Genomic DNA, 25,014 nt, shown 5'->3' with positions numbered 1-25,014 from the left:
AATGCATGGATATATTTTTTACTTTTTTTTAGAAATATATATTTTCAATAAATTTGAAAATTTGTGTATACTGAAATATAATTCTTTGCATTTTCCACCACTTTTTTTATTCATTATTTATCCAAATTAGAAAACAATTATATTATCTTGAGGTAGATTCTTTTCTCTATTGCAAAATAGTTTTTTCAAAAATTTTAAATTAATTTTAGTATTTTTTCTTGTCAAGATAATCGGTCTTATATTTAAGTGCTAATGACCTACTTTCAATAAAAAAAAATGTAAAATATAAAAAATAATTAAAATATTAAAAAAGATATATTTGGGAATATTCACTTGTAGATATATAAAATACTATATTTACATTTCAAAACAAATATTGTTTATAAGAGTAGGAGTTGTTGAAACATCGAGCCTTTTAAAAAAAAAAAAAATTGGTAGTTAGACCTAAAACAATATAAAATATACATTTACTAGAGACTCCCAAATGGAAAAGTTGTGGTCTATATGTAACTTATCTATAATTAATTTATATAGACCATATGTTTGACTAAAATTAATTTTTAGTTAGAAAAACTTAAAAATTCACTTTTACTGATAAGTTGTCTTAAAACATGACATGGTATTTTACTTTCACCTACCCTCAATATATTGTTATCCTAAAGAATCAACTATCCCCTATTCAACTTTTTGTTCATTTGTAGTAACAGGAGCTTGCTAAAGTTGAATTTGACAATCTAGAACAACTTTCAGTTAGCTGGTGTCAATATTTGATCTTCTTCTTGCGTTTTAGGAGAAAGTGTACTGCCACTAGATTCACCGATACTCAAACTTTTGTTTGTCTTCTCTAGAGTGGTAGACAAAGACTTTACTACTTCTACTGCGACTTCAACAGGAATATCATCTGATTGTCTAACAATCATTTTGATTTCCTCAAGGTCATCACCCTTTATCAGTGTCACTCTTTACTTCTTCCAAAATATTGCATTAATAGCTTGTTGAATCATATCTCTAGCATCTTCAGATAATGGACTACAAATTTTGTCAATAGCAGCAACCCATATGTCATTTTCTTTCAATATGGCTTTGTTTCTTTTCTCCATCAATGTTTCATATAAACTCTTAGGAGTAGAATCATGAATATCACATAGAATTTGATTGCAAATGATCATATATCTTACTACAGCCTTCTCGATTACTTCTTTATCTACTAGATTTGATTCATCGCAGATGTCCATAACATAATCCAAAGATTTGTTTTTATGCATTGCATTAACAAGACTATCTAAGTTAACAAATTGGACATGTAGATCTACATATTGTTCTTCTTTCTTATCACCTTTCTTTTGAATACTTTTATTTGATTCATATTTCCTTTGTAGAGTCATGTCCTCTTGTCTTATTTGCAGGAGGCACGGAGTTAGTTTCTTCTGTGTCTTCCATCTTACTCCGCTTGGTCCTAAGGCTGACTACAAATTTTTATTTCTTAGCTTCCTCGTCACTGCTACTTTCAAATTCTTCAACTTCTACTTCCTCAAAGTTAAGTTTTCTTTGCACTTTTTCCTTTTTACTAGTACTTTCTTCTGACTCGATACAACCTCTGCAAGAGTTCCGAAGGAACTTAGTATCCTCGTAGGCAATGCAGATATAGATCTTGTCATTCTTTGAGCACATACATTTATAATCTGGGCCTACCTAGGTCATTGAAAATATTCTTCATCCTCTTGTCAAGTACCTTGTTGAATCATTGAATTCTTAGCTTCCCTTCAATTTCCTCCACTATTCCAAAGCAAGGTTCATTAGGGTCTCCTTCCAACCCACTTATTTTCTAAAATTTTAGCTTTAGCCAATTCTTCAAGAAATTCATATGAAAGTTTATAAATCCATGCAATCCTTAGTACTACAAGACCAAGTCCGAAGGAAACTTGTTACTCTCTTGCATTGTTATCTAAAAAACTTTAAATCATCCACCAAAAGTTCTTTTGAATGACCTATCATTTTAACTAAAACCTTTAACATATTGTCCCATCTGAGCTTCGATAGGTGTAAACATCTCCCATACATTTAATTGTTCCTTTGGAAAGCTCATTCATAAACATAAAGACTAGGCAAATAATCAAAGAACAATATGTAAATGGGTACTTACTTTTCTTCATCCTTTCTAGATTATCCATCAACTATGTCAACATCAACTCACATAAATCAATTTGTTTAGCACAAACCACCATCTGGAATGCTATATGAATTACAATGGTAGTTATATAACCCTCCCAATTCTGAAAGTAAACCTTCTAAGCTATTCCTTTGGTTGCATACCTTACTCCTAGATATTTTATTTCTTCTACTGTCATTGCTCACTCACCCCACCTAGAACTAGTTAACTCTAAAACTATACCATTCCTAGTGGATTTCTTTACTAATAGGGTGACATTTGTACATAAGTCGATCAAAGCTCTAATAGAATCATATCTAATTTTGTATGGTTTGTCTAGGAATATTGTGTCCCCGTGAATGCGACTTACTCTTTATTGTGGGAAAAATTAGGAAATACTCTCTGAATATTTAACCCTAGTTGTGCAATATTCTTGTGTTGTCTTTTAAATGAAATTGAGTCTACTTCTGTCAAAACTTTTTAGAGATCATTGAAATTTGAGTGAAATACCTCTTCCATTTCAGCATGTATTTAGGCCCTTGACATTCTTAGTGTACAGATAGTGAAGTGGAACCTTTAAAAATGCACCTTCAATATCTTTCTTGGTCACCACATATGGATAAGGCTTGAGTATAGGTCATGGCTTAAGCTCAAGATCAACAATAAGTGGAATCAACATCTTTTCGACAACTAGACTTTTCTTTCAGTGAACAATTCAATCACACTTAATCACATTGAAATCCTCTTTTCAAATTGGAGCTCTTGAAACATCATATTTGCAAGTGAATAAATGAGCTAAAAAGTCCCAATATATTCTCATCAACTCGGGTTTAATGGATATTATATGTACTCTAATGAACATATTTTCAAAAGCTGATAAATACCCTGTTTTGTTACTTTTCTCTCTTGAATGTGTTTTGAATCAACCAGATCATCTGAAATCATCTCCTTCTCCTGATTGATAACAATTTTCGTTGTCGAGCCATTAGATCTCCTTGCCTTTCTTCTGTAATGTTTTTTAATGTGTCATATTTTGTTACATCTATAACATACTAGACCTTGCTAAGATACACCATGATTCATTTTGCCAATACCATTTCTTTTGAACCTCCTATTTTTCTCGAATTCAACAACTTTGTGCCCATATGCATTGCAAGCAAAACATACTCCACATAAAGACTCAGCATAACTATTATTTTTATATCCATTCCAAATTATTATATTTCTACATTCAATAGCCTTATATCAAAACTTATTGCAAGAATAACATCTTAGGTTAACAAATTGATTTTTGATTTGACTTTTGCATTCACTAGTTCTATTTCCAAATTTATTATATGAAAAACAATTACTATTAAAAGAGTACCTAGATGTAGCTGAAGTGAAGCTTCTATCATTCTTCTTGTAGTTCCGAACCAGAATGAAATTATACTGGCTCTTATCGATATCCTTGACCTTTTCCTTTCATTTCTCTATAGAACTTGTACAAACTCTACACAAAACATTTGAGCTTAACTCAACATAGACCAAACAATGACAATATCTACCACTATCCCTACCACTATCCTTTTAACTTGTCATAGCTCATTTAATCTTTAGAAGCATATTGTTTTTCTCTATATATCCCCATGCATTCTTAACATTTCTTTACTTATAGTTTACCCTATGATACTAGTTTAATAGTCTTCAAGACAACATATATGCCCCTCTAATTTGGCTAAGCTCTAACTCTTTTTGATATACCTTTTGATTCACATATGTTTCCCCTTATGCACAACTAAAGTAAAAGACGTGGAATAATGAAGGAAAGTTGAATTTAGATGTATGTTGTTATAGACAAAATAATAATCTTGTCCTAAACACAAGAATATTCATCCAATATGTCTGCTAGATCAAGCATAACTAGACTTGAAACACTTTTAATTGTAAACCCTTTGAAAAGTCCATGAATCATTAAATTGAAATCCATTTTGAATGGTAGAAACTTCTCTCGAATCAAATAAATCTTTGAAGACATTTAATGCTATAACATAGAAAACTAGCTCTAAAAATAGAATCTATGACACATTCTTAAAAAAATTAAACAATATTAATACACTGTCATAAACTAAATCACTTTTTACTCTCTTTTTATCTTAATTTTGATAGACTTATTCATACATTATAATAATAATAGCACTAATATAATGTATTAATAACGTGAACCTCAATCATTAAATATAAACTATAATAGAATGTGCATAGTCAACCGTATAAAGAAACACACAAAATAAAGCCACTTTAACATTTTGTCAATGCATATATTATTTAAGTATATTTCACACAATTTGTTTTATCATTTTCTCAGCTGGTTGTAGTAGTCTTTCACATTTGTGGACAATTCTGGGTTGTTTCAGTTGATTATGATGATGTATAGGTTGTCCAATGTTCAGTTGGTGGTATTATCATTTTCTTCAGTAGTCAGACAGCTGGTTGTAATAGTACTTCACATTTGTGGACAATGTTGGGTTGGTTTAGTTGATTACTATGATGTATATAGTCTGATGTTTATCTAGTTGTATTATCATTTTTACATCTAGTTAGACAACTGGTTGTATTATCATTTTTCCAACTGATTGTAGGGGAGAGGACCCAATAGTTGTGCACCCTAATTTTGCACTTCTCAAAATCCTGCGTGGAAATTTCAAATCACTTCTAATTTTTTACAGCAGCTTACTTGGCAAGTCCCCTACTTATAACTAAGGTTTCAGGGCCACATCATCATGTTTTTTGCCAAGGTGTCCAAAACCGCCCAAAAAGGGGTGAGACCAATAGGCATGCAAAAACTGCCTCAATACTTGTGCAGCTGATGTGGCATCACATGATTGGTTACTTTTTACAACAAATGGTATATTTCATTCAATTATTGGTACTCATCCTCATAAATAACAACTTTAAAGTCACAACTATTGGTGCAATGCTATACAAAAATTGGACATTAAATCAGCAACTATGAAAGTGTTAAATCAACAAATTCTATCACAAGAATTGGAACACCCTCAGCTCTTTCACATTTGTGAACAGTGTTGGATTGTTTTAATTGATTATTGTGATGTATTAATGTTGGGTTGTCCGATGTTCAGCTGGTCGTATTAATGGACATTGCTAGGTTGTATGGATAAGTTGTCCTAGTGTTTCCTCTTCCCTGGACAGTCCTCCATTTGAACTGAATTTTATTTTCTTCGTCATTATTTCAATTTTAATCACTAAAAAAGAGTTGCATTAAGAAATAATGCAACATCCTATAACTACTCTATCGAAAATACACAATTTGCATAGAAGTTTCCTCACTGTGGGCGGACTTCAGAAATTATTTAAAATCCAGTTGTTGAATTATTGCCTCTACAAGGAGGGCAATTAAAACACCAACAACCTTTTCCCATGTCAATGAGAATTGACTTGACTTAAAGCACTTATAGTAATGTCATGCAATCACTCACCTTTGCAACTTCTGCACATGGTTGTGGTTGTTTTCATTGTCTTTCGAAAATAAATTTACGTCCAACATGTTGAAAATATTATAACCTTTGAAATAGTGGAGAGAGTAATTAAAGATGGAATATACAAGGGGTTGTATTTATTTTAAGCTAGAGTCGAAACCAAATTGGGGGTTTTCTAGACTAGTCGTCTTTAGTCGGGTCATTTGCAGCAAAAGACAAAGATAGTCATTTAGTTCAATTGGAACATTGATTTTGGAATGTAATAAAATACAAGAAGAAAATAAGAGATGCCTAGCGTCATGTTTCGATCGAGTGCTAGAATTGTGAATGGTAGAGTGGAAAAGGGAAAGTAGTGAAAGGCTTAGATCTGGTTGGATGGACTTTTAATATAACTTGTATTCTATTTAATGTTTCATAAATTAGATTTAACATTAATAACATCCAGTGTATAAATGTAAGAAAAACAAAATGTATAACAATAGAGTTAATAATATACTTTTATATCATTTTGATCAGCGGTTACATGTAAACTTGTTCTTTTCAATAACATGAAACCAAATAAATAAAACTTCAAAACTTTAAAATTTTCGTCAATGTAAGTGTATCTTCTTAATTCCAAAATTAAAGAATACCATAAAAAAATTACTTCAACAAGCAATAACCATGAAATTTTAACTATATAAATTGGAAGGTTAATTAAATTATTTTTTACTTGTTCAACAGAGTCTATTATAATAATGAAGAGAAATGAATAATAATTTAATATTAATTGGGCGAGCGGAGCGAAATTAGGGTTTCAGAGCGTGCCATGTAGGAGAATGTGTTGAAGTTTGGTTGGGGTGATGAAGTGGTAGCGGATCCGCTTCCACCCAAGGATCCATTTGGCCTTAACACAGACCATGTGCCTCAATGGGTTTTTCGAGGCGGGAAATGGGTGGATATGGTCATCCGGCAAACGGATTCCTCTGGTCTTCCTCACCATGGTTATTGTGATGGTAATGAGGGTTTATCTTGGGTTAAAAATCCCAGACGATATTTTCGTTCTTTCCCATCCTCTAGTTATTTTCGAAGTTTTTTCGTCAGTTTGGGGGTCGGGGCCAAAATACGGGAACCAAGGCTCTTGTTGTTCGGCGATATGACACATGAGCTGCAAATGTTAGGGATTCCCAAGCTAGGAATAAGGCACGACAGGGAATGGTAAATAAGGAAACTAGGGCAAAGCAGATGTCGGGTGTTCCTTCGCCGAAGGAATTTTTAGGGGAAGTTGTTCGCCTGCTGTCAAATCCTGAGATGTCATTGAAGTTGAAGTCTGTATGGCTCCTGATACTCTTGATTGATGTCTCTAATATGACTTTGGGAAAGAAGGCTCGTGATCTTTAAAAATTTGATTTTTGTAAAAACTTGGAAGCCCTTCTTTGAGCCCTCTTGGGTTACCACTAAATAGGTCCCTTCTTGGTTCAAACTCCCTATGTTTCCCTCTGAATTTGTTGAATCTGATATCTTAAGGAAAATTGAGGATTCAATTAGCAAGTTTTTATTGTCACATTTTGTTTTTGAGGATGGCTATTTTGTGGTCAAAATTTGTGTATTAATTGTTGCAAATGTTTATCCTCCTAGAACTTGCATTGTTTGGTCCTCTTCTAGTATATGGCGTCGAGGCCTTATTAGGGATTCAGTGGAGTTTGTTCGTACTTCAGTTGTTATGGGTTCACCTTTGTTTTTTGATATGAAGAAGATTAAATTTGCTTCAAGAGCCCTTGATTCTTCAATTGATAGAAATCTTGAATTTTTCTCTTGGAATAAGGTGCAAACTGCTATTAAGGATTCACATATTGCTTATGTTATTCCTCCTTTGGATAAAAATATTTCATCTGGGATTAATCTAGATTTAGCTAACTGCTTTGTTCCTTCTCATTTCTTGGGCTTTGATAAGGTTACCTATGTGAATAATGTTAATTGTTTGTCTAATGCTGGTAATTTAACTTCAAAACTTGGGGGTTTGGAGAAAAATATGTCGGTTTCTAAGGGACCTCCTTTGTCTATTAGTCCTGCTAGTTTGGATAAGAACAAAAAGGCCCCATAGGAGGTTGATAATCCTCTTATTTCTCCAGATGATTAGCTTATTTATCAGGTGCAAAACATTGTTAGCAGTAATAACATTTCTCTAAATTCTTAATTAGGTGACAGAATAATAACTTCGATTTCAGCTGACTTAGGCAAGTTGGATAATGACTTATCTTCTTTCCCTAGAAATAACCCTTTTCAATTTCTTAATCCGGAAAGGGCAATGGTTCCTTTAGTTTTGTTAGGTCGTGCGAAGGACAACTAAGAGGAGGGGGGGTGAATTAGTTGTCAATCGGTTATCAATAAATTGTAATCCAAAGGCAAGTTATTCGAATTTAAACTTAATGTCGGTAAACCAAACTTAAGTGTCGATAAAACAGATTAACAGATATAGCAATACCGGTTTAACTTAATGCATGAAACGTAAAGAGAAACAACATCCACAACACATAACACAAAGATTTTGATGTGGAAACCCGATAAGGGAAAAACCACGGTGGGAAACCTTACCCACAATCAGATGATACTACTGCAGATAGCATGTGTATACAAATGGGGTTTGCACATGTAGAAAGGCCAACTCCCTAGAGCTCACTGCTCAATCACAAAATAGGAGTCACACTGACTACACAATTGGATGGTTAAATCCAATGATAATGTACTGCTCAAATAGCATCTCCAATGGTGGATTCACTATCGGTTAAAAGCTCTAAACATGAGTGTCAAAACACCTTCATAACCTTCCTTCAACCTTCAAATAATGTCAGTGTGATTCGCACAAGGATCTGCTTATTTTCGCTCTTCAATGAATACACTCATACCATAACCATATCCTGATCTTCAATAAGATCTTACAATCATTTATACAAAACCTAAGACCAAATGAATAAGTCGGCTCACTAAAGATATTACATTTAAATCAATTACAAATAAGTCTTGATGTGATACAACATGTCGACTCAATACATTTACCACAATATCCAATCAATACACAATATCCATAACATGTCGTGCTGATCTAGAGTATCGGTCCATAACCTAGACCTATCTGTCGGTAAAGTCAAATCTGTCAACCTGATTAGACCAATAAGCAAAACACCAAATCCAAACTTCCAATCCATGTCTTCAACATAACCAAATGATCTCCAGATGATAACAAGTCATCATTGTTGCCGGTGAATATTATAACCTACTGGTGAACACATATCGATGACTGTGCATAAGCCACTAACCATACGGGTGAACATAATGTAAACCTTCAAGAAGACAAGTGTTGGCATCAATGACAAAACCAATGCAACACATGACAAAGTCGTCCATAATACAAACAATCTCTCCCTTTGGCATTGATGGCAATGCTAGATGGAAAAACATCTAAGTGCCAAAAATAGAATGCCAAAACCAGTAAACCAATCAATCTCCCAAAGATAGATCAATACAAAGTTTGTTACAGAACCAAAACCAAAAATACATATATCCAAAGAGTATATCTCTCCCTTAATGAATAATCTCTCCCCCAAGAAATAATTGTTTTCCATAGATATCTCTCCCCCTTTGACATCAAATGCCAAAGCAATTAAGAATTAAAAACTTAACATTCTGCTAACTACTCCCCCTAAGAAGTAGCTCTCCTCCATCAAAGCTAGAAAAAGATTTTTCTGTTAGTTCCTACCAGTTTGATGCCAATCTTCAACATCAAAGTCTCTGTTGGTGGGGAAATTACTCCAAGCTGCTCTCTGAGATATTCAAATGTTTCCTTAGGCAAAGGCTTTGTAAAGATATCTGCAATTTTCTCTTTAGTATTCAGATAAACCAATTTCACTTCATTTGCTTCAACATTCTCTTTCAAAAAAATTTACTTAATGGAAACATGCTTTGTCTTAGAGTGAAATACCAGATTCTTTGATATATCAATTTCTGCTGAGTTATCACAATAAATGATTATTGGTTCTTTGCATTTTACCTTTATATCCTTCAACCTTTTCTTAATCCATAATACCTGAGTACAATTAGTTGTTGCTGCAACATATTCTGATTCTGTTGTTGATAATGATGTATAAGTCTGCTTCTTGCATATCCATGAAATCAATCTATTACCAAGAAAGAATTCACCACCAGTGGTACTCTTTCTATCATCTACATCTCCTGCCCAATTTGCATCAGTGTATGCACATAAATCAAAATTTTAAATTTTAGGTTACCATAAACCAAGATTTGTTGTGCCTTGTAGGTACAAAAAATCCTTTTAACTGTTGATTCATGATTTTCTTTAGGATTGCTTTGAAATATTGAAACAATACATACTACATTCATTATATCAGGTCTTGTTTCTATCAAATACAGTAAACCTCCAATCATAGAATTGTACCTTTTTGGATTAATAAGAGCTGAAACATCCTTCAATGTCAATTTGTCACTTGTAGTCATAGGAGTACTTGCCGGTTTGGAATTTTCCATACCAAATTTCTTCAAAAGTTCCTTTAAGTACTTTGTTTGACATATGAATATACCTTTATCTATTTGTGAAATCTACACACCTAAAAACAAATTTCTCTCCAATCATAGACATTTCAAATTCTTTTTTCATCTAATTAGCAAAGTCCTTACATAGTCTATCTTCACCTCCAAAAATGATATCATCTACAAAGACTTCAATAACTAAAATATCATCATTGGTAACTATGTAATATAAATTGTTGTCAGCATTACCTTTTGTGTAACCAAGCTTCAAAAGATATTTATCCAATCTAGCATACCAATCTCTAGGAGCTTGCTTTAATCCATATAAAGCTTTCCTTAACCTACAAACCATATCCTTATTATCAGTCAAAGAAAGTCCACCAGGTTGTTCAATGTAAACTTCCTCCTCAAGATCTCCATTCAAAAATGCACATTTTACATCCATCTAATAAACTTTATAGTTCTTATAGGCTGCAAATGCAAGAAATAGTCTAACTACTTCAATTCTAGCTGTTGATGCAAAGGTTTCATTATAATCAATTCCTTCTTTCTGTGAATAAAATTTACAAACTAATCTTGCTTTGTTTCTGATTACTTCTCCATCTTCATTAAAATCTTGCTTTGTTTCTGATTACTTCTCCATCTTCATTAGTTTATTCCTATATACCCATTTAGTTCCAATTACATTTTTGTCTTTAGGTCGGGGAACTAATGACCAAGTGTTGTTCTTTTCAATTTGTTCTAATTCATCTTCCATTCCTTTTATCCAATGTTCATCCTTACATGCTTCAATAACAGATGTTGGTTCAACTTGAGAAATTATACCTCTTCATTTGCAAGTCTTCCTCTAGTCATAACACCTTGATTCTTATTTCCAATTACCTGATTTTCCGAATGATTCAATCTTACATACCTGGGATTGATCTGATTAACATTCACAGGCTATTGTTCTTCAATCACAGTTGAGTTTTCTGATGATGTCGGTGTGACTGGGTCTTCATTCTGTACCGGTGCAATCTGTGTCAGTTCATCTATAATCATTTCAACTGTCAGTTCTACAGATCTTGAATCTCCTCTAAAGTGTTCATCTATCTTCACATTAGTACTCTCAATGATTTTCTATAACCTTTTATTATAACATTTATATGCCTTTCTTTTAGATGAATAACCAAGAAATATTCCTTCATCACTTCTAGGATCAAACTTGCCAATATACACATCTCTTCTAATATAACATTTGCCTCCAAATATTCTAAAATAATTAAGAGTACGAATATGACCAAACCATAGTTCATAAGGGGTCTTACCGATTTCACTTTTGATGTGAACTTTGTTGAAAGTATAAACCGTTGTATTCACTGCTTCTCTCCAATACACATGAGGTAGATTTGTTTCCATTAACACTGTTCTTGTTGCATCTAGAATAGTTTTGTTCTTTTTTTCCACAACTCCATTCTGTTGGGGTGTCCGGGGTGTTGATAGTTGTCTTTTGATTCCATTCACTTCACAGAATGCATTAAATTCCCTAGATGTAAATTCTCCTCCTTGATCTGATCTCAAACATTTGATTTTCCTTTTGATTTAATTCTCTACCATTGCCTTGAATATCTTGAATCTTCCAAAAGCTTCTGATTTCTCCTTGAGAAAAATAACCCAACACATTCTAGAATAATCATCAATTATTAGCATAAAGTATTTATCTCCTTGTAGACTTCTTGTTCTTGTTGGACCACATAAATCAGTATGAATTAAATAAAGAATATTATTGGACTTCTCATTAATTCTCTTAAATGTTGTTCTAACTAGCTTTCCCATTTGACATTCCTTACATACCAGATTATGAGGTTTTACAATCTTAGGTAAATCCCTTACTGCCTTAGTTGAACTGATTTTTACAATGCAATCAAAATTCACATGATAGAGTATTTTATGCCATAACCAACTTTCATCAATGTGTGCAATCAAACATGTTTTATCACTAGTATTCAAGTGAAAGATATTACCTTTAGTCTGATTACAGGTTGCAATCTCCAATCCAGTTTTGTTTATGATTTTGCATTTCTCATTCTTGAACTATAACTGAAATCCTTTTTCCACTAACTAACCAACACTCAAAAGATTATTCTTTAAACCTTCTACATAATAAAAATTGTCAGTATTGTGCTTACCATCCAAAGATATAGTGCCTTTTCATTTGATTAAACAATCTTTATCATCTCCAAACCTTACTAGACCTCCATAAATTTCTTGAAAAGATAAGAATCTTCTTTTATCACCAGTTATATGATGCGAGCATCCACTATCTATAATCCATTCATCTTTTTCTTCATTTTTTGTTGTCGTGCCTGCTCTACCAGTTTGACAATAGGTGCCGGTTGATCTTCTTTTATTGCAACAAAAGCCCATCCATTATCTGTTGGATCTTCGTCTGAGTCATCTGTAATACTTTCATCTACATAGTAACATGACTTATTTGTGTTTTTCTTAAATCTATATCTCTAATATTCAAGGTAGGTTTATATGATCTTTTTGCTTCCTCCCTTAGTCTTGCATGTCTATCAAGACATTTAGATGCCATATGACCAACTTTATTGCAATTAAAATATTTGAAAGGTGCTTTACCTTCATACTTACTTCCTGCTAGACCTTTAGGCATTTTCCTTGCAAATAGTGCTTCAAGTTCTTCAAGTTCTTCATTTTCTCTCCTCATATCTTCAAGTTCTTTTGCATAAAGTGCTTTCCAATCAGTTTTCTCAGATGATGATGATGGTGATGATGATGATGATGCTTTGAAAGATAACTCAGTCTTTATAGTAGCAACAAGACCAAATTCATCGAGCTCAAATGTTGAAAGTTTTCCAACCAAAGTATCTCTAGAAATTGAAGTATTAAGCATTGTTCTCATTTCATTAATAGCAGTCACTTTCATTTTCTAAGCCGGTGGCAATTCTCTTAAAAATTTAGAGACAATTTCATCTTCACTTAAGGATCATCCACAGCATTGTATTCCTAAAACAATTTCATTACCTCTTTCCATAAATGTAGAAATTATTTCATCTTCTTCCATTTTTAAACTTTCATACCTGACTCGGTAACATTCTAATTTTGAAATCTTGACAATGGTATCTCCTTCATTCATTGTTTCCAGTTTATCCCAAATAGCTTTAGCAGTAGATCGGTTTAATAATCCCATGATTTTCTGATCTGATAATGCGCTTAGAAGAGCTTCTCTTGCTTTGCAATCAATGTCCATGTCCTTAGCCAATGTTGGTGGATGAGTTTGATTCAAAATAGGAGAAACATAGCCATTCTTTGTAACATCCCATATATCTCTTCGAATGCAGTTCAAATGTGTTTCCATTCTGATCTTTCATATGCCATAGTTAGCTCCATCAAGCTTTGGACTGTCCTTCCTGAAAATATTTGTTGCCATATGATCTCCTCAAGCTGTTAGGCTTCTGCAAAAAGAGGACTTAGCTCTGATACCAATTGTTAGGTCCGAGGAAGGAAAAAAGAGAGGGGAGGGTGAATTAGTTGTCAACCGTTTATCAATAAATTGTAATCCAAATGCAAGTTATTCCAGTTTAAACTTAATATCGATAAATCAAACTTAAGTGTCAGTAAAATAGATTAACAGATATAGCAGTACCGGTTTAACTTAATGCATGAAACATAAAGAGAAATAACATACACAACACATAACATAGAGATTTTGACATGGAAACCCGATAAGGGAAAAACCACGGTGGGAAACCTTACCCACAATCAGATGATACTACTGTAGATAGTATGTGTATACAAATGGGGTCTGTACATGCAGAAAGGCCAACTGCCTAGAGCTCACTGCTCAATCACAAAATAGGAGTCACACTGACTACACAATTGGATGGTTAAATCCAATGATAATGTACTACTCAAAATAGAATCTCCAATGTTGGATTCAGTACCAGTTAAGCTCTGAATATGAGTCTCAAAACACCTTCATAACCTTCAAATAATGTTTGCATGATTCGCAAAAGGATCTACTTATTTTCGCTCTTCAATATCCGAATACACTCATACCATAACCATATCCTGATCTTCAATAAGATCTTACAATAATTTATACAAAACCTAAGACCAAATGAATAGGTCGGCTCACTAAAGATATTACATTTAAATCAATTACAAATAATTCTTGATGCGATACAACATGTCGGCTCAATACATTTACCACAATATCCAATAATAAACAATCTCCATAACATGTCATGTTGATATGGATTACCAGTCCATAACCTAGACCAATCCATCGATGAAGGCAAATCTGTCAACCCGATTAGACCAATAATAAAAACACCAAATCCAAACTTCCAGTCCATGTCTTCGACATAACAAAATGATCTCCAGATGATAACAAGTCATCATCGTTGTCGGTGAACACATACCGGTGACTGTGCAAAAGCCACTAACCATACCAGTGAACATAATGTAAACCTCCAAGAAGACAAGTGTTGACATAAATGACAAAACCAATCCAACACATGATAAAGTCATCCATAATACCAACAGGTTCTTGGCGTTCCTTTGGATTCCATTGGGATTGAGGGCTTCGAACAAGGCAAGGATAAGGTCCTTGTTGAACCTGCACCTCTTGGCTTCAATGGTTTACCCTTGATTTAGTCCCCACTCTCTCCCGCTTTTCCTTTTACTACTCCTGTAAAGATGGGTCGGAAGCCTAAACATATGAAGACATGGCTGGAAATTAATGTTGATATCCAATCAACTCTTCTTTCTTCTTTCGAATCTTCCAAAAAGAAGTAGTCCAACAAGCCTTTCAATCTACCGATTACAAGAGCCTTGGCTTCCAAAAGGAGTCTTCAAAAGGAATTTATTAAGGGAAAGGTCTCTAAGAATTCTTATTGTGAAAAGAGGGGAGTTGATGCCTCCCCTCTAAGCCAATGAAGATTATATTTTGGAATGTTAAGGGCTTAAACACCCCTAACAAAACACACTTGATTAAGTCCCAATTGGACTTAATGAAGTGTGATATTGTGATGGTGCAAGAAACTAAGTTAAATTTATCTTTTGCAGATTTGTTATTCTCCTGTTCGAAATCTTGGAAATTTTGTGCTTCTTCCTGTTTAGGGGCTTCAGGAGGACTTGCTTTTCTTTGAAAAGACTCTAGTGTGGATTTTTCTTTGCTTGCTTCCTCATCCAATTGGATGCTTGGACTAGTTAAGAGTAGGTTATCAGATACTGAATTTTGGCTTTTTAATATATATGGTCCTTCTAGTATGATGGAAAATAGGAAACATTGGGAGAGTTTAGCCTCCATTGCTTCTCCTTTGTTCGATGCCTTCCTGATTTTTTGGGGTGACTTTAATGCTATTTCTTGTCTATAAGAGAAGGTTGGGGGGATCATTCCTAGAAGCATATTATTACAGATTTTTGCCACTTTATCAGTAATTTGAATTTAGTTGATTGTAAACCTCACAATGGTCCTTTCACATGGACCAATATGCAAAAATATTTTTGTCAAATTGCTGAAAGATTAGACCGGTTTTTGGTATCTAAAAATTAGTATAATTCTAGACATGATTTTGTTTCCTTAGTCCTCCCTTTCACTAGGTCGGATCACTTTCCTATAATGTTTTCTATACTTGAGGATAGGGCTCCTAGGAAGCTTCCTTTCAAATTTGAACTGATGTGGTTTAGGGATCAATCTTTTTTGCCTTTGTTAAAACAATGGTGGTTGTTTGCTCCACGTATTTATGGATCAAGGATGTATCAGATAGTTAAGAAATTGGCTTACTTAGAAAATAAGATTAGAGTTTGGAATTCTTTACATTTCAAGAATATTTTTTAGGAAAAAAGCTAGGCTTTAGGAACAAATAGAACAGGCTAACAAGACTATTCTCAGCTTGGGTATGACTCCTTTGGCCTTTGATAGGCTTAAATTATTCAAATCCCAATTGGAAGAAGTTTTGGCAAGGGAAGAATCTTATTGTAGGCACAAATGTAGGGATCTTTGGTTATTAGAGGGTGATAGGAATACCAAATTCTTTAATTCTTCAACTAAGATTAGGAGGCAATGTAATAGAATATCTTGTATTATTGATTCTAATGGGAGGAGTTTGTCAAATGAGGATGCTATTGCTTCTAAAGTAGTTAGCTTTTTCAAGTCTCTGCTCTTGGTTGAGCCTGTTTCCTTACATAATACTTTTATTAATTTGGTCCCCCCTCTTGTTAGTCAAGAGGATAATAGGATTCTTATGGCTCCCTTTTCTTTGGATGAGCTAAGAGATGTGGTCTTTTCCATGCATTCGGAAAAGGCTTTGGGTCCTAATGGATTCATGGCTTTATTTTTTCAAAGGTATTAGGACTTTGTAGGGAATGATGTCCTACTAGCCTTGGAAGAATCTAGGAGGAATAGAACGATTTTGAAAGAACTCAATACTACTCTTATTGCCATTATTCTGAAAGTGGGTAACCCTAGCTCCTTTTTTGATTTTCGCCCTATTGCCCTTTGTAATACTTTATATAAGATTATTTTCAAGGAAATCTTGGTTAGGCTGGCCAGGGTCCTTCCCAAGATAGTTTACATTGATCAAGGTGGCTTTGTGCCTGGTAGGGAAACATTAGAGGGTGTGATTCTAGCTCATGAGATTTTGCACTCCATTTCGCGACAAAGGACTCTAGCTATGTTTCTTAAACTTGGTATGCTCAAAGCTTATGATCGAGTTAACTGGCAGTCCCTTGTTGCTATTTTGAATTGGTTTCGGTTTGTGCATAGTTGGGTTAAATGGGTTGTTTCTTGTATATCTTCTACTTGTTTCTTAGTTCTGATTTATGGCTCCCCTTCGAGGTTTTTTTCTTCCTCTCGGGGGGTTAGGCAAGGGGATCGTCTTTCTCCTTTTTTGTTTATACTTTTGGCAGAGGCTTTAAGTATGGCCATTTCTTATGCTAGAGCATCTGGTAAGTGGAGTGGCATTAAAATAGATGGGTATCCTTCTTCTCAATCCCATTGTCTTTTCATGGATGATACCCTTCTATTTGGTTATGCCTCCTTGATAGAGGCCAGAGTTATCAAAACGATTATTACTGATTACTCTTCTTTTTCTAGTCAGAAAGTTAATGAGTTGAAGTCTAAGGTTTTCTTTTTGAATGTGTCCCCCCTGGTTAAGGATAGACTCACTCAATTTTGGGGCTTCCAAGTGGGGGCCTTTCCTTGTAAGCACTTAGGCATCCCTTTTTTTGTTGGCTCGGACAAGGCTTCCTTTTGGGATAAAGTGGTTCATGCGATATCTTCTAGAATTTCTTCTTGGAATCATAAATGGCTCACATTGGCTGGTAAGATTCTTTTAATTAAATCAATTCTTAATGCCATTCCTACATACTTGATGTCTATTTTGAAGACTCTGCCCAAAGTTGTCCAAGATCTTAAGGTATCCTTAAGGTCCTTTCTTTGGAATGATAAAATTGGGGGCAAGAAGAAGCTTCCCCTTCTAGCATGGGATAAATTTTGCCATCCTAAAGAGATGGGAGGAGTAGCTATTCAAGATTTAGTATCCAAGAACAAAGCATTAAGGGATAAACTTGTTTGGAAATTATACTCGGACCCATTAAGTAAATGGGCTTCCATTATGTTTACTAAGTACTTAAGGGGGGGGGCTAGAGAAAGGATTTTCACAGCCTCATCTCTTCCTAAAGGATCATCTTTTTGGAACTTTCTGGTTAGTTGTAGATTGGTTATTCTTTGGCACCTTTCTTGGGTTGTCCATAATGGGAAGAAGGCTCGGTTTTGGGATGAAGTTTGAAACGGTCACGCTGCATTATCTTCCATTTAGGACTAGTCTCATTTACCTAATATTCTTTTAGGTCTTTGGGGAGTTTTTGTTGCAAATTATGTTGACATTGATTCTTCAGGTCCTTACCTAGTAGCTAGATGGAAGGCTAATACTTTTCTTCCCATTGATAATGATCTCAGAGTAGCTTTTGAGGCGGAGCTCCAAAAAAGATCTCTTGTGTTCCAAGATAAAGAGGATACCTTGGTGTGGACTAGGAGTGCCTTAGGCTCTTACTTAGTAAAGGAGGGGTATAAATCTTTGTTTGAGTCCTCTTCTTCCTCCTCTTGTCCTGCTAAGCTTTTCTGGCATTCGGCTTGTCTTCCTAAAGTCAAGTCTTTTGCTTGGTTGGCAGTTCAGGATAGAATTCTCACTAGGATGAGATTGGATAGGCTTGGGATTACTGCAGTTTTCTCTTATGTATTTTGTGGATATTGTATGGAAACCATGGATCATGTGTTCTTTCTTTGTCCGTTTTCTCTAGATTGGTGGTATTGGTTGTTTGGAATTCTTGGCTGGTCTTCTGCTATTAGTTCTAATTTATTGTTGCATTTCATGGCTTGGCCTTTGTTGTACTCATCCTCTTTCTATTCCTCTCTTTGGATAGTGGTACCTTCTATTGTTGTCTGGAACATCTAGTTGGAGAGGAACTCTAGGATTGTTAAGCATAAATCAGCTTCATTAGAAGAAGTTCTTGACAAAATCCTATCCTCCATTTCTGAGGTGGTGCTTTCTTACATCTTCAAAAATTTGGAACATCTGAGGTCCTTTTCTCATTGGGATAATTGGATAACATGGAAATGGTGTTCACTTTGTGTTATTACTTCCCATGGGGCTTTAACATCTGGATTGTCTTCACTTGTCAAACTTCGAATGGCTAAATGGATGCCTCCCCCCATGATTCTCGTTTAAGTTAAATTTTGATGGGGCCTCTAAGGGTAATCTAGGGAAATCAAGAATTGGGGTGGCCATCTTTGATCATTATTCTAAGATTGTTAAAGTTGTGGGGAAATATATTTGTGTTGGCTCTAATAATGTTGTGGAATTTCAAGTGTTATCTTTTGGTCTTGATCTTTCCATCTCTTTGGAAATTAAAGATATTGTTATTGAAGGGGACTCAATGTTGGTCTTTCAGTCGGTCTCTGCTAAGAAATGTGTTTCCTGGCATCTACAGTACTTGTTAGAGCGTATTCTTGCACAGTTGAAGAGTTTTTCTACCTTTACTATCTCACACTATTATAGGGAGATAAATGTTATTGCAGATTACTTGGCCAATAGGGTTGTTGTTGAATGATCTGAGTACTTAGAGGTTCATCCTTGGGACATACCTACTTCTTGTATTAGTATTATTCTTTAAAGGGTATTTGGTCATAATTTGTATCCTTCATCATATTCCTTGTTGGGTGTGGTCTTTCTTTCATATATGACAATAGGGAGGGTGTTGTCTTGCCTTATGCCAACATCTTTGTTGTTGGAATATTTGGTAAGTATCTCATCATGGAGCAAGGAGGATGTTGAGGTTGTTTTTTACTTGACCTATATCCTTCTTGTTTGAATTGGCCTTGTGTTTGATCTATCATTATTTCATAGGGTGGGAGTAAATTGGCTCTGTGCGGGATTGATGTCTTTGTGAGTATGGTGGCTGCATGAGTATTTGGGCTCGAATAACTCATTTTTTGGGGCTTTTAATTTGTGCTCATTTTTGTGTGACCGTTGCTCTGACTAAGCATATTTTTATCATTACAAGTTCTTGCAGGTTAATGGTTTGATTATGGGCATAATTTAATCATTATACTGATTGCAGGTTGATGGTTTGATTGGTAATCATGTTAAAGAGTTTGGAAGGCTTGGGTATCATTGCTCCATTTACCTTTCATATCTTTGTTCACTTGCACGTTGAGATGGCAGAGTCCTTGTCTGATTGTTTTCAATTTGGCAATTAGTGAGGGATGAGTTTCTGTATACTAGCTTTTGCTCATCATTGTTTGGTTATCATCCTTTTTCCATCTTCGCTTCTTCATGTCATGTTTAAGCATGTGTTCATTTTGGTTTTCTCACTCCTCGTCCAAGTTGTTTGCTTATCATGGTTTGGTAGTGGCTTTTTCTCATTCGATGAGGCTTCGTGTTTGGTTTTGGTTGTTTCCATAAGGATCCCTCTGCTGGTTTGGTTTATATCTAGGTTTGGCTGATGGTTTTATTATGTCTATTCCTTCTGTGGTGTCATTATTTATTGGATAAGATGCTCTGTTTTATTTGGAAATTTTTTGTTAGATTTGGAGGATGGTGGTTGTATTTGAGAAATTGGATCATGTATATTGTTTGGTATATGAGATAGTTTCTCATCCTATTGCTCATTTTTTGGTTGTTGTTGTGGGCCATCCTGTGGCTTGGTCTTATTCTGGTTCCTTGGGGTCTTCATCATCATCCCCTTCTCCTTATTTGGATTCTATTATGTTTGCTCTCGATATTTGTCTTGGTCGGTTCTCTTATAATAATTTCTCTTATGGTTATTGGTATCATACTAATCAGTGGTTTGGAGAGTTGTGCTTCTTAGACAGAGATGACCCAGTTTTGATGCTTATTCTAGTTTTTTGATAGGTGCTTTCCTACCTGGTGTTTTACTTTCACAGTTTTCTTTTGTATGCCTCTTCTGACAGCTTCCTTTATATCTAATGAGGCTTGTTATGTAATTGGGAAGGGTTTTTTGGGTGGATTGGGCCCATGGGCTTCTTGTAATGGGTAGATAGGCTTGTGTTATTTGAGCAATACTGAAGGGTTTTCTTACCATTCTTTCCCTTCAGTTCTCTTTGAACCAGACACCATGTAAGAAACAATTTTATTAATATAATTCAATGGTTTTATCCACTTTTATCAAAAAAAAATAGTGAAGAGAGATACTTTTGTGATAACCAATGTTGGTTAATAGGGTTTCATTCATTCAGTTCAAAAGAGATTGTTTCTAGTGCAATGCCATTAGTTTTATACTGGAAATTGGTTTCTTTGAGTTTTCTATGTTCATTAATAAGCACATACATTAATACATACGATACATGTGCTTAGATCTAAGGGTTTGATGTAGAATATTTTGTAACAAACCATGCTCATGATTTGTCTTTGTATTCTATGTTGAAAATCTATTAGATGACAACTATTAAATTAACAATTATAGTGTCTTTGGGTATTTTTTTGGCTATGAATTCAATCTTTGATTTGTGGGTTTGAGCTTGACCTATGGATTCAATATTGATGTCTTTGGCTTTTATATTCTTATTTTCCTTAGGCATCTAAACCTACTGTTGAAAAATTGGTGTTATGTATTGATATTGTGAGAGTATTTGTGTAAAGGATATTGTCCTTAGTAAAAATCATTTAAGATTATTTAGCAGTTAACCATTTGAGATGATTTAACAATTTTCATAGCTTCAAGTAGTCATGTAATTCTCTTCATTCCCTACATAAACCTTTGAATGATACAAATGAAATATTTTTTTTTTATATAATATCTTTGAATTAATTTGAATATTTAACATTTAAATTGATAACAAATAATTATACTTAAAATCAAAATGTAATTATAAATTTTTGAATTTATAAATCAGTTTTCTTACAAATATAAACAAAATTTAATTTATATCTACTAATCTAATCCAAAATAAAAAAATAAAAAATAAATCTAATAAAAGCTAATACCAAAAAAAAACAGACACTAATTAAATTGAAATCAGGAACCACGGTTGTTTCCCAAGCTCAAAGTGCATGTGAAAAAAGTTACACGCGTGGAGATGGGTTTTAAGGATGTCACAACCCTTTTTCCCAACTTAGAACACATGTTACTGATATCGGAAAAAAGGTTCTCTAAGGCTTCTTTGTCAAGCACGTTTCATTAAATGTTCAGTAGAGTTTCATACAATTGACAAATGCTCCTACACAACTGGCAGCTGTAAAATTGTTGAAAAGATGTCAAATTATTGGGATCTTTGCTACACATGTTCTGACTGTCTAGGATTTCAAATTAAAATCTTCGATAACCTTTTTGAACACAGCAATTCTTGCGAAGAGCTGTCAAGGGCAAATAACAGTTTTGCAATTGCTTGGACGGTTGATTCGGCTTCCTCCACAAAAATATATGCTCTTGCTGAATGTTGGCTGTCTCTTACTTCTGAAGGCTGCCAAACATGTCTGGAGCAGGCCCAGAATCATATAGGCATATGTCTTCCGTCTAAGCAAGGTCAAGTCCTCGAAGCCGGCTGCTATTTGCGATACGACACGAAATCTTTCTTTTCTCTCAATGGCCTTGCAGGTAACAGAGCTTTGTAACGAAATCTGAAAGAGGTACCTTTGAATTCCATTGTTTCTTGCTTAAATCGTATTGTTTGACTGTTAAATTTCGTAGCTACAAACACAGACCAACGCGGAGGATCAAAATCGAAGACTGTGTGCATTACTGTTGGAATTACTGGGGGATCAGTTGTCGTAATAGTGGCCGCTTACTTTGCCTATTTCAAACCCAGACAACCCATTTTTGTGAGTGAAGGGCGGGACACAGACCAGCCAGGTGATTTCCGCCGTAATTTCACAAACGAGGAACCAAATTTTGGGGAAAAAGCTGTGAGGTTTGATTACGAACAGCTTAGACAGGCAACTAGAAATTTTGATTACAAGAATAAGATTGGTGAAGGAGGCTTCGGCCAGGTTTATAAGGTACCAAACAATCCTTTTGTTCTGTTAATTTAATCTGCAGGTTTAAATATTTGAGTTACCCAACAACCTTTGCTCTGATTATGTCTATTTAACCTGAAAGTGGAAATATTGATAGTTACCCAACAATCGTTTGCTCTGATGATGTTAATTTAACCTGAACGTGGAAATATTTGTGACTTACCCAGCAATCTTTTACTTTGATGATGTCAATTTAAACCGAAAGTAAAAATATTTGAGAGTTACCAAATAATGTTTTGCTCTGACGAAATATTTGAGAGGTTACAGGGAACACTGCACAGCGGGAAGGAGATAGCTGTAAAGAGGCTATTTGCGAGTGAGTCGAACAAAGTCATAAACGATTTCTGGACAGAAATTGAGGTTATCAGCAGTGTCTCTCACCGGAATCTAGTTACATTGCTGGGATGCTGTACGCTACAACACCAGAGGTTTCTCGTGTTCGAATACATGGCGAATCGAAGCCTCGATAAGCATCTCTTTGGTAAGGATCCTAGATAGCATTTACTCCAGTTTTCATACCCTTTTCTTTTTCTTCAAAAACAGTTAGACAAAGCGTACTAGCACACAGATTTTAAATCAACAATTTTTTGGTTCTATTGGAATGTGATTGGACTGTCTATAGCTATTATTCTGGTTTCTGAATATTGGGTAGTAATAATGTCAGTTGGATCAAATAATGTCGGTTGTCGGATCCATCAAAAACAGTCAATTCAAAAAATTGGTTCTATTGAAATGTGATTTGACTGTTTATAGCTATTATTCTGGTTTCTGAATATTGGATAGTAATAATGTCGGTTGGATCAAATAATGTCGGTTGTCGGATCCAGCATCAAAAACAGTCAATTCAAAATGTTGTCTGGTAGCTGCTTAAAGATGCCTGAGTAGCCGTGCACTACAACCCCAAAAAAGGTCAAATACTTATTAAAAAATGCTCCAGTTGCACAATATCTCTGATTAAAATCTAAAGATTCTAATTACTTAGAGTAAAGTGGGAGGCTATTTGTGCATGTGAAATTTATTAGTAAAGTGGGAGGCTATTTGTGCATGTGAAATTTATTAGTAGACTTTGACTTATCATTTTTTTGGTTTCTATAAAATTAGTAATTGAAAGGTTGAGTGAAAAAAGAACCAATAATAATTGAAATAGAAGCCATAACTAGTGTTGTTTCTTCAATAGGTATTGGAAAATAAAATATTAATTGTATTTTCAAAATCTTGTTTCCTCTTTTATCATCGGCATTCCAATCTGGAAGGATCTCGAGTTAACAACATCGAAATTACTTTATATGGCAGGTAAAGGAAGAACTTACCTAAGTTGGGAAGTACGATTCGACATCATATTGGATACATCAAGAGGTTTGGCTTACCTCCATGAGCATTCTCATGTACGCATTGTGCACAGAGACATCAAAGCTGCTAACATTCTGTTAGATGACAAATTCCAGCCCAAAATTGCAGATTTCGGATTGGCAAGGCTCTTCCCTCATGACAGAACCCATCTCACTACAAGGGTTGGGGGAACACTGTAAGAATAGCTAGTTTTTTATGAGCCCTGTTTTTCCCCTAGTGATTTTCATTTAATAATCTTCAAATTAATCAATTTCTCTCGATACACTATATTGCAGAGGTTATACGGCTCCAGAATATGTAGTCTATGGTCAATTAACAGAAAAACCCGATGTGTACAGCTATGGAGTGGTTGTTCTGGAGATCATTAGCGGTAGAAAGTCTATCCAGACAAGACTTCCATCTGATATGCAGCTTCTACTGCCCTGGGTATACCTCTAATTATAGTTTTCATTTCTCATCAAAGTAGATTGTAGCCATTCTAAATAAATTTATTATTGCAGACGTGGAGACTATATCAAAGAAATGAAGGGTTGGGTATTGTGGATCCAAGGTTTAAAGGAAGGTTCGATGCAGAACAGGTGTTGAAAGTTATAAATATTGCTCTTGCGTGCACACATGACTCTCCATCAAAGAGACCGTCCATGTAAAATATTGTATCAATGCTTGCCCCATTGTCACTGGAGGCAACACCAGTAAAACTTACGTTTCTGGAGAGAGAAAGTTATATGGGGTACGTTTCATCGGCCTTCACATCACAGTTGGGATCCTCCTCAGCAGCAGAGCCATCGAATACCTTTGCATCTATCTGTTGGCATATGATGAACCGGTATGATGATATGATGATAATATATGTTGTCATTGATGTCAATAAGTGCAGGTGAAGCGGTATGAAGATTGGAAGAAGTTGTTATTGATGTTCAAGTAGGAGAACCGGTATGATGGGATGAAGTGAACCGGTGTCAAGGTT

The 25,014-nt window shown here is 34.7% G+C and overlaps 1 protein-coding gene across 1 annotated transcript in view; it reads left to right on the top strand.

Moving 5' to 3' along the window:
• Positions 1 to 24,694, top strand: part of LOC131045715 (cold-responsive protein kinase 1-like) — a 38,132-nt gene extending 13,438 nt beyond the window's left edge. The window contains exons 2-7 of the mRNA XM_059208235.1: positions 21,982 to 22,278; positions 22,372 to 22,679; positions 22,965 to 23,178; positions 23,991 to 24,222; positions 24,323 to 24,473; positions 24,548 to 24,694. Of these exons, the coding sequence (XP_059064218.1) occupies positions 21,982 to 22,278; positions 22,372 to 22,679; positions 22,965 to 23,178; positions 23,991 to 24,222; positions 24,323 to 24,473; positions 24,548 to 24,694 (1,349 nt within the window). The remainder of the gene's footprint in view (positions 1 to 21,981; positions 22,279 to 22,371; positions 22,680 to 22,964; positions 23,179 to 23,990; positions 24,223 to 24,322; positions 24,474 to 24,547) is intronic.
• Positions 24,695 to 25,014: the final 320 nt, after the last annotated feature.

Source organism: Cryptomeria japonica, chromosome 7 (genome assembly GCF_030272615.1).
Source record: "Cryptomeria japonica chromosome 7, Sugi_1.0, whole genome shotgun sequence".
Lineage (NCBI taxonomy): Eukaryota > Viridiplantae > Streptophyta > Pinopsida > Cupressales > Cupressaceae > Cryptomeria > Cryptomeria japonica.
This window is presented reverse-complemented; position numbering and strand designations above follow the sequence as displayed.